At 39.7% G+C, this 10,229-nt stretch overlaps 1 protein-coding gene across 1 annotated transcript; it reads left to right on the forward strand.

The window, feature by feature from the left end:
- Positions 1-8,217: 8,217 nt before the first annotated feature.
- LOC311125431 (protein S100-A1-like) lies at positions 8,218-9,797 on the forward strand (the record flags this gene model as incomplete). Its single annotated transcript, XM_084158403.1, has 2 exons — positions 8,218-8,361; positions 9,705-9,797. 2 exons carry the CDS (start codon positions 8,218-8,220, stop codon positions 9,795-9,797), a joined length of 237 nt encoding a protein of 78 aa, XP_084014529.1.
- Between the last annotated feature and the right edge of the window lie 432 nt (positions 9,798-10,229).

The following is a 10,229-nucleotide window of genomic DNA, read 5'->3' on the forward strand; positions in this document are numbered from 1 at the left end:
GCGATTCAAAATATTTATTCAGATATTCAAATCCTCCTGCTGCAGGATTATTTTCCTCCTGTGACGAAAGGGGTCAAATTAAGATCTGACATCTGTACGTACGTACGTACATACTTACTTACTTAGTCCTCTTCATTCCTATGCAGAACATAAGGCATTCCAAATGTAAGCGACTTTCCTAGTAGCCTACTTATAATAGTTTCAACCCCCAGGATCACCATCAGTCACAGACACCAGAGCACAGCCCACACCTCTGGAAGCCTCCCTGGGCGCTCTCATCATGACATTCCACACGCACGCTGGTAGTGGAGATGCCAAGACCCTCATTAAGAAAGAGCTAACCAACCTCATCAAGGCTAAGCTGCCAAACATCGCTGGGGTGAGTCATTGCAACACCTCGGGCCAGTTTCCCGGACACCGATTAAGCCTATTGTCCTGGACTAAAAAGCACTTTCAATAATGAACATCCATTGAGCATGTTTTTTTAAAGTCCAGGACTAGCCTTAATATGTGCCTGGGAAACCGCCCCCTTATGAGATAGCAAATGCTATTCTAATGCTATTTTTTATTGCTAAAGATGCAGTCCGGGATCTTAAGCACTTACAAATTCGTAACATATTGTACAAATTGGAATTCGTAACATATCATATGAATTTTGCAGGGTGTAAAATATCATATAAAATGGATGACGTTGTACACAATTTAGCTACATTTTCGGGGACCTGTTTTGGCTCTTGAGCACTACTTTCAAAACTACTGGCTGAAATTATACAAAAGCTCTGGAGCATCACTTTAAATGTGTCATGATTTTAAGAAAAAAATACACTTGAAATAAAGTTTTATTGAACTTTGACTGATTCTATATTGCAGTCCTAGCCATTCAGTGTGAAAGACAATGAAATACAGAAATCCTAATGTATTGTGTCTTCCTTGTGATCCTATATTACATTGAAATAAGCAGAAGGGTGGTCCTGAAGTGGGGGACCTGATGACAATGCTGGACCAGGACACTGACGGCTCCGTGGACTTCAAGGAGTACATCACCCTGATTGGATCCCTTGCATGTGCAACTGTGCTCTAGCGGGAAAATGCCTGCTTCCATCTGCTTTGTACAGTGTATTACATTACACTAGTGCACCCCAGTAAATAATTGCAAATGTATCATTTGATTCAATGCAATTCCCCCCTCCTGCAAATCAAATATGTATTTATTCAGATTTTTGGTCTCTGGATAGGCTACCAACATTCTCATCTCCGGAGCATTTAAGAAACTCCAATATTTCCCTTTGGATCATGGCACTTGCTTTCATAACCGTTACTTAATAATAATAATAATAATAATAATAATAATAATAATAATAATATCCCATTAAGTCAGCAAGTTGTGCGATATGCCTGCTCGCTGATGCGTGTGTTGGTGACTTGGTGGTGCATGGTTTGATAGGCCTACCTTGAACCCATGTTATCCATATCTATTAAAAACAGCCTACAACAGAAATTGAATTAGGCCTACTATTGTAATGCATGATTGCAATGCAATTCCCCCCTCCTGCAAATCAAAATGTGTCTCGATATACCAGTAATATTCTCAACTCCAGAGCATTAAAAAAACTCTCATAGGCCTTTTCCTGTGGGATCATGGCGCATGCTTTCTCTTTAAAATGTAATGTTTTAATAGGCCCACCAAGAACCCATGTTATCTATATCTATTATAAAACAGTAGGCCTGTAGGCTAGGGCTGGTCCTGCATGTCCGATGTGCAGGATGCACATCCAAAAATGGGAGTGAGAATGTCATTTTCACTTCTCCAGTGTGGGCTAACTAATCTACCAGCTCACGTTTGTTGCCTATGTTTTAGGCATAGTGCTTGTTTGACTCATTGTGTACCGTACTTTGTTTTATTTGACAGCATTATTTTAAAGGATTTGAGGGTTAGTTTAAGAGTTGGGGAAAACAGGGCAACGAGTCATTAGATCTGCCGTTGAAGATGTTATGCACAGGGAATAGGCTGCTATAAGCCCATAGCACTGTTGATAGTATACCTTAGATACTGTGGATTGCTGCATGTTGCATACATGATGTGTATAAACCCTGGATGACTGATAGGGGGCGCTGTATTGAAGCTACCGCACAGCCATCTTGGCACCTCTCCATTGAAAAAAAGATGTTGGAAGCTATAGAAATGCATTTATTAATGTCTACATTCGTTTTTGACATGTTTATTATATTACAGACACCATAATGCATACTTTAAATTATATTATGTGAGCTAAACATAAAAATGTTGAGTACTAATGTTACTGTCCCCACTACAACAACAATAACAAAAATACTTAAATAGCCGCGGGAAGTAGGGGTGCTGAGGGTGCTGCAGCCACACCTGATAAATCACAATGTTAAAAGTATTAATAAAAAATATATATATGTTTCTTTAAGAAAATAAAAAATCCCACCAAATTAGTGCACTAGGCCTTTATTCCTCCTGTATGAGAGGAGCAGAGCAAAAATCTCCTTATCAGCAGAGCGGGGAGAATTGCCCCCATTCTTTCACCATTCATTGTTCCCATAGGGGGATTTTAGAAATCCCTGCAAGCTCCTGCACGTCATCTCTAGTTGACACCTTTACTGTCAGCTAGTTAGCTACTAGCTACCGTGTTAGAGCTGGGCTGAGACAAAACCGTTCACACACTCCAGCTCTTCAGAACTTCATGCAATGACTGAATCAGACCAAAGCATAGTATTCCAGGTTGAAACAGCTTACCTAGTTGAGAGGTGATAAGACTCAGGCACACCCCTTGGTTCTGAAATAGAGAAGGTTTGCAATTTGGCATCAATAACATGACAGTAATTCTACCTCAAAAACAAACGTGTGAATACCAATGAATTTATACCCCACCATAACAAGTAGGACTAAATAAGGTTACATAACCTTGTCTAGTAGCTATACTAATAATTTGCTGTCCAGAGGGTAACAGCAAACAGATCAATGTCTTCCCGCAGTAAAGTAAGCACACTGTTGGCTCAAGAGATGCTAATCAGTCCATCTCTGAAAACTCTCAAAAAGCCAGACCAAAATAATACAGCTAGCTAGGGTAGCTACAAGTCAAGTAAAGTAGTAGGTTACTGGAAGTAGGCTACCCACCCCTCACCCACAGACACAAACAAACATGATCAAGAATGCCTAGCTTCATCATCGAAGTTAGCTAGCTAGTTAACTAGCAAGCTAGACTGTTGGTTTATATAAGCCAAAGAAAGGTAAAGTCGTTTTTATGAATTTCTCATGCATTTAAATGGCAAGACAAATAGATGCCTAATGTAGCCAGTATAATGTTGCTAACTAGCTAGCTAACCATGAGCTAGCTAGCATAGCTAGATACCATGTAGTGTAAATGTAAAACTTGCCCAAGACAGTTCACAGAATTGTCAATTTTAAAAAATGTAGCCCATTTATTCATTACTAAATTTAGCTAACATTAGATAGTTAATCTAGAGATTCTTACCTTTTCCTCAATTCGGCAGTCTCGTCCAGATCATCATGGCCCTGGTGAGTGACGTAAAGCTTGAGACACAAATTTGTAGTTATGTATGATAGTCACATTAGCAGCTAAATAGCATTTCATTGTTGGGGGTAAATACAGGCAAATGTATTGATAAAAGTCGACTTGTCCGAGAGAGATTTACACAGTTATCAAAACGTCAAGCCAGGGTAAGCTTACATGAAACACAGCCCTTATTTGAAGTGTTTCTAAAATCCCCTATGGGAAAAATGTATGGTGGAAAAATGATTGGAACCGTTTCCATGCTTGACCGTTAGGTTTTATGGGTATTATGACTCATACTGTGGTACTTTATGGCCAACACATAGCATCAGCAATCCAGGGTTTATATACAACATTGGTTGCATATTAAGGGTGTGTTCGTAAATTCACTCTGGAGTGGCAGAATGCGCTCGGGGTGCACTCTGGGCGTTCGTAAATTCAGAGTGTTGTCAGATTGTCCATTTGTAAATTCAGAGCTTATCTGAGCGTTCTGACCTCACAACGGCAGTCAAGCACCTAAGCTAACTGGCTAAAGTTGGCTAGCTTGCTAGCTAGCTACTTCCAGACACAAATGAGAGAACACCTCAGTCTGACCATTTTGCTCGTCCTAGCAGAGCTGGTTAAGATGTTTTAATGTTATCTAGAGCATTGGTGATGATAACTGTGCTGCTGGCAACAATATTTTGCCAACATCGGTCATATTCAAGGGGTGTTGCACGTTCATAAATGCATCAGTTATTCAGCGCTCTCGCACACTCAGACGAGAGTGCTCTGAAATTGGAGTAAATAACCAGAGTGAATTTACGAACGCACCCTAATATTACTATTGTGACGCATAATTGCTATGGTAATTTGGAATGTTCAGTCAATGAGCATTATGGGTAACGTAGTCATTCTACAGAATCTAAATTGCCCTAGAAGTGCTTACATCATTTTACATTCTGACAGCACGGTATCCCAGGGGGAAAAAACGGGGGAAAAAAACAAAAATACAAAACACAGGAGGACATGCTTCTTTTAAGCCTAAAATGAAGGAAATCAGTGTTAAATCAACTGCAATTTAGAGGCTTAAGGTAATATAATATACCGGTAGATGCCACATGAATAAATGCCTGTTTAATTTTAATTTGTTTGTCTGGGTGTTTTCTTAGTGAATAAGGTTTTTGTGAATAGGTTTTGTGGAATGAGGAATTTATAAGGAATAAACGTTTTTGTGAATAACATATGTCATATGTACTAGTAGGCTAATTAATATGTAATAATGACATAATGCTGTGACACCATTTCCTTGTACTATAGGGGTAGTTGAGATCAAATTGTTTTCACATGGATGCGCTGGTTATGCTAGTAGATTAATGAAACTGTTTCTTATAAAAGTATAGCCTCGCTAGATGTGTGGCTTTCTGATAATCAGTCAAAATCAGCAAAAGCGTGGTAGGCTATCTGCCCTGTCCCATTATGGCGTCTGTGAGCGCTCAGGCAGCGCCATTGAGACACAACGCTGCGAACTCTCTAGGCCTACATCTCTATGGGTTAACATTAACGAATGTATAACATATGAATTACTATGTATAACTTTGTAAGACTATAATGTATAATCACCCAGTTTTGCGTTCGTCTGACTCTGGGTAAGTAGATAAATGACCTTAACAAATATAGTAGACGACGGTATGAAGTTTGGCAGAAACTGCTTCTCCAATAGAAATCCCACTTCTGATACCAGTGTACCGAACGGTGGGGCAGGGAAGAGAAAGGCAAACACCCTCACGCTAATAGGGTTAACTCACTCGATCGGAATTGTAACATAGCTCATATAGTGAGGATCGCTTCAAAATGTTTTATCTTTGCTGTTAATAAATTGGCAAAAGACCCAACGACGTTTGTAAAGCGTGTTTTTTGGCACGCGTTTATGAACATTTGCAATCCCACTTGATAGTGGCAAACATGGATGTTCGCCAGTCTTCTTTTTTTTCTTTGTACAGCAGCCATTTCTTATGTAGCCTAAAATATCAATGTAATTGAGGCCACTTTAACAGGGTTTATTAGGCTACACATGCTCCGACTATGTAGTCCGTTTCACCCCCGCCCAATTATATTACAGTGTAACCAGCCAGCAACAGTAGAGACAGAAACCCCTGAATCGTGGCAGATTTGCCAAAACTGATGCGATTCGGGAAAGGAAGGGTGGGAGACGTCTGGGCGGAGAGTATCCCACCAAGCGCATAATCTGGCAGCACTTGGAACGGTGCATTTTCATCATCGGATGATCGTTAGGCCTAAATTTAATTTCGTTACAAATTTATTTTTTCTCTTCCATTTGGCTTCATTTTCTATTGGGTTGCATGCCTATAATGTAGGCTATAGCCTTACTTGCGTGCGTCCAGTTCCAATCTTACTGCGCAAAACAGATGTCATATTAGGGCAAGGACTACTCCAGCTAAATAAACGGATCATCCAGGAGTTATGAATATCTATTTTGCAATATTTGCATTCATGGCACCTGTTGTTATTGTTATGATAACAGTAGGGGTATCATGTGTAATTCATCGAAGGAGACACAGTCGGATTGAACGCTCGCTTCAATGATGGACGCTCTGGTTCGTGAGTAGCCTGTGTCTGTGGTCGTGTCAGTCTGTGTTTTGTCTGTGTTTACATGTTTTGTTGTTTTCCCGTTGTAGTTATAGCCTATGACATTTTATAGGCTACCGATGATGCATGCAGACAAATCTCCCCCTTACCCCTCCTTGTGGCGGGGCAGAACCCCCCCCCCCCCCCCCCCCCCCCCTTTCAGTTTCTATCCTCTCCGGGAGCATCGCTCCGATTACCATGGAAGAAACCTTCCTATCATGGCGGCTAGATTCCAGGTGAAGGTAAGAAATGCGCTATTCTGTAAAACAAGCTGGTGAGAGACAGATATCGCATTGCACAGCAATTTGCGCTGTAATAGGCTATTTTGGACAAATGGCTTGTCGACATCAGTGTATTTTAATCTGGTTGTTTTTAAGGTAATTTACTGGCAGCCATTTACCTGTACTGTTAAAGCAAAGTTTAGGCCTATTTGGAATTTATGGAAGGCTAACATACTGTACCTTTTTTTTCCCACAGTAATTTACAGGTAGCTGGCTGACAGTAAGTTAGGGGAGACTGGGGATGCTTGTAACACAGGTTAGTTGTAACACTCTCAAAATCTCCAATCATGAACAAACTACAATCAGGATTCGCTGTGCACATGCTCAGTTTAATCATCAGCCCTAATGTGAAGAAGCAAGACCCAGTGATAGATTTTATTGACACAAATCTGATTTTGAGGTAAGAAAGTCCGTTTTTTTACCAATAATTTTTTGCTGATGGTATCACCTGCTTTGTAGTTCGATTCACCAAACTTATATCAGGTTAAAACCAGTGTGTAGCTATTTCTTATGTAAGTTAGCAATGCTAGAGTTTTAACATGTAGCTAAAATTGAAGCTAGCTAAAGACTGCAAGTCAGGGTTAGTTGTAACAAGCTAAGGAGGTCTGGGTGCAGTCTTGGGAATATAAATTATGGGCCCACCAAGCCTGTACCCCAAGACTACCATACCACTGTCACAACTATGACTCTGATTGAGTGGACATGTCCAACATTCACTCACACACACACACACAGAGACACTCACACACCACCGCTCTGTCTTTCTCAAACTCGCACGCACACACACACACACACACACACACACACACACACAGTTTTTAGTTGAAAAGGGCCAGTTAATGGAACGTACAAATAATACATGTTTTATGATTTGTATTATTATTTTATTATTTCTGCCACACAAAATGTTAAACATGGCAATGTTGTCCTCATGTTCTCAATAAAGGCTTTCAATATTTCGTTGCATGCCATTTTCAAACTGTTACATTTAACCCCAAGCCCTTATACCACTGTCCTGGGGAGTTGGGGTAAATTGTAACATTTCACTCCTTGTATTTGAGACAAAGTCACACTTTGTCTGTTTGATTTAGAGAGATAATACCTACACCAATTTGTAGCAGACAGATGTAAGTTGTTCGTATCACATTTTGAATATAGTAGCTCAAACAATCTCTGACAAATTGACAAAAATGCAAATAGTGTTATAACCATCCCTTGTCTACCATACCTAAAAATAACAGGATTTTTTTTTTTACAGTGTGGATAGTCCTTGTTTAATCGGCCGATTAGACTGAAGCGTAAAATATTACATTGATCAATAGGGTAGAATGCAGGGATTTATAAAATAAATCATTTAAAAATACTTTTGAAAACAGTTCATTATTCTTCATGCATGTGTCATTTGGAACACTCATCTACATAGGGTACAGTTGTGTGACTGTTAATGATTATTTCCTAAAGGTGTACTGTTCATAATTATTTAGTTCTTTACTAGGCCTACACTACTTTTTCAGAAAAATGTTTGAAATATCTCCAACATTAATTTACATGCATTCAAAACACGAGTTGAAATGTCAGTTACCTGTGTAAAATCATCGGTCTGAGTAAACTGTTCAATTTAGCATGTATATTCTGCATGTGGTAAGCGCTTACTTACCTACTTACTTTATTCCTCTGCAGAACATAAAGCATTCCAAATGTAAGCTGCTTTCCTAGTAGCCTACTTATAATAATTTACACCCCCAGGATCACCATCAGTCTCAGACAACATGGCACAGCCCACACCCCTGGAAGCCTCCCTGGGAGCCCTCATCATGGCATTCCACAAGCACTCTGGCAGTGGAGATGCTAAGACCCTCAGCAAGAAAGAGCTAACCAACCTCATCAAGGCGGAACTGCCCTACATCACTGGGGTGAGTCAATGCAACAACTCGGGACAGTTTCCCAGACCCCCATTAAGCTTATAGTCCTGGACTAAAAAGCACTTTCAATTAAGATTGTCCATTGAGCATGCTTTTTTAAAATATGTAATCTGCAGTGAGGAAACAGCGCCATTGTCCGCAATGTGGTATAAAAAAAGAAAGAAATGCAGTACATATTCTGTTGTTCTATCGTGGCAACCTGGTCTCAGAGCATTTCGTATTATTCTGTATGTAAATCCGAGAAGCACCATTTAGTATGATATGCTACATTTGGTATGGTTACATATGACAGATTGTTACTTAAGGCAAAAATGAAAGGAGGGTGGTTTGGTGGGCGTATAAAGGTTGCGAGTTTGAGTCTCATCACGGACAACTTTAGAATTGTAGCTAATTAGCAACATCTCAACTACTTACTATTTTTTAGCTACTTTGCAACTACTTAGCATGTTAGCTAACCCTTCCCCTAACACTAACCCTTTAAACTAACCCTTCACCTAATCCTAACATTAACCCTTTTAGCTAACCCTTCCCCTCACCCTAACCTTAACCCTATAACCTAACTCCTAAACTTAACCCTAACCCTAACCTTAACCTCTAACCTTAACCCCTAGCCTAGCTAACGTTAGTGAGCTAGCTAAAGGTAGCCACCTAGCCACTTAGCTAGAATTCGTAACATATTGTAAATTGTGTATATTCGTAACATATTGTATGTTTTGCAAATTCGTAACATATAATACGGATTGTAATTCGTAACATATCATACGAAATGAGTGATGACATCCACAAATTAATACATACCATACGAAATTTTACATATCGTACTAAATGGAGGGTCTCGGATTTACATACGAAATAATACGAAATGCTCTGACCAGGTTGATCGCGCATGCAATGATATTCGTGGGGAAAAAACAGTGTTGTTTGCAGTAACTTTTTTGTTGGACGTGGCAGTTTCACCATGAAGGATTTCAGCTTTGAAGTCCAGGACTAGGCTTAATCTGTGTTTGGTAACCTGGTCACTCATGAGACAGCAAATGCTATTCTAATGCTATTTTTTATTGTAAAGTGTTGTGATTTTAATAAAGAATGCACTTGAAATAAAGTTTAATTGAGATTGACTGATTCTATATTGCATGGAGTCTCATTCATTTAGTACTAATGACAGCAAAGTAAAGAAATCCTTATGTATTGTGTCTTCCTTGTGTTCTAATCCCCTGCTTATGTTCTCTTGACATGAGTGAAGTGTCAGCCATTCAGTGTGAATGACAACAAAATACAGAAATCCTAATGTAATGTGTCTTCCTTGTAATCCTATATCCCATTAATATGAGCAGAAGGGTGGTCCTGACGTGGGTGAGCTGATGACAATGCTAGACCATGACGGTGATGGCGCTGTGGACTTCAAGGAGTACATCACCCTGATTTAATCCCTTGCCTGCATGTCCAACTGCTTCCTGGAAGGGAAAATGTGATTGCATGTCATGTAAAGACCTGCCTGCTTCTATCTGCGTTCTACAGTGTATTGCATTAGGCCTACATGTCACATTAATATAGTCTCATATCTCATTGAGTAAATTGGATACATGCCTTCCTCCCTGTGTCCACAAGCATGCCCATATGCACACATAGACACAAGGGTTGCATAACTCTGCAACAATTATAAGACTGATGCTCAAATACATGCACCCCCATGGATTATCTTGTCAGAAAGTAGCTCAGTTGGTAGTGCATGGTGCTTGCAACGCCAGGGTAGTGGGATTGATTCCTGGTATCATCGGTACGTAAAATGTATGCATGACTGTAAATCGCTTTGGAAAAAAGCGTCTGCTAAATTAGATATATTATTATATTAAGAGCTA

The sequence above is a fragment of the Coregonus lavaretus genome (genome assembly GCF_964263955.1).
Source record: "Coregonus lavaretus genome assembly, chromosome: 3".
In the NCBI taxonomy this organism is placed as follows: domain Eukaryota; kingdom Metazoa; phylum Chordata; class Actinopteri; order Salmoniformes; family Salmonidae; genus Coregonus; species Coregonus lavaretus.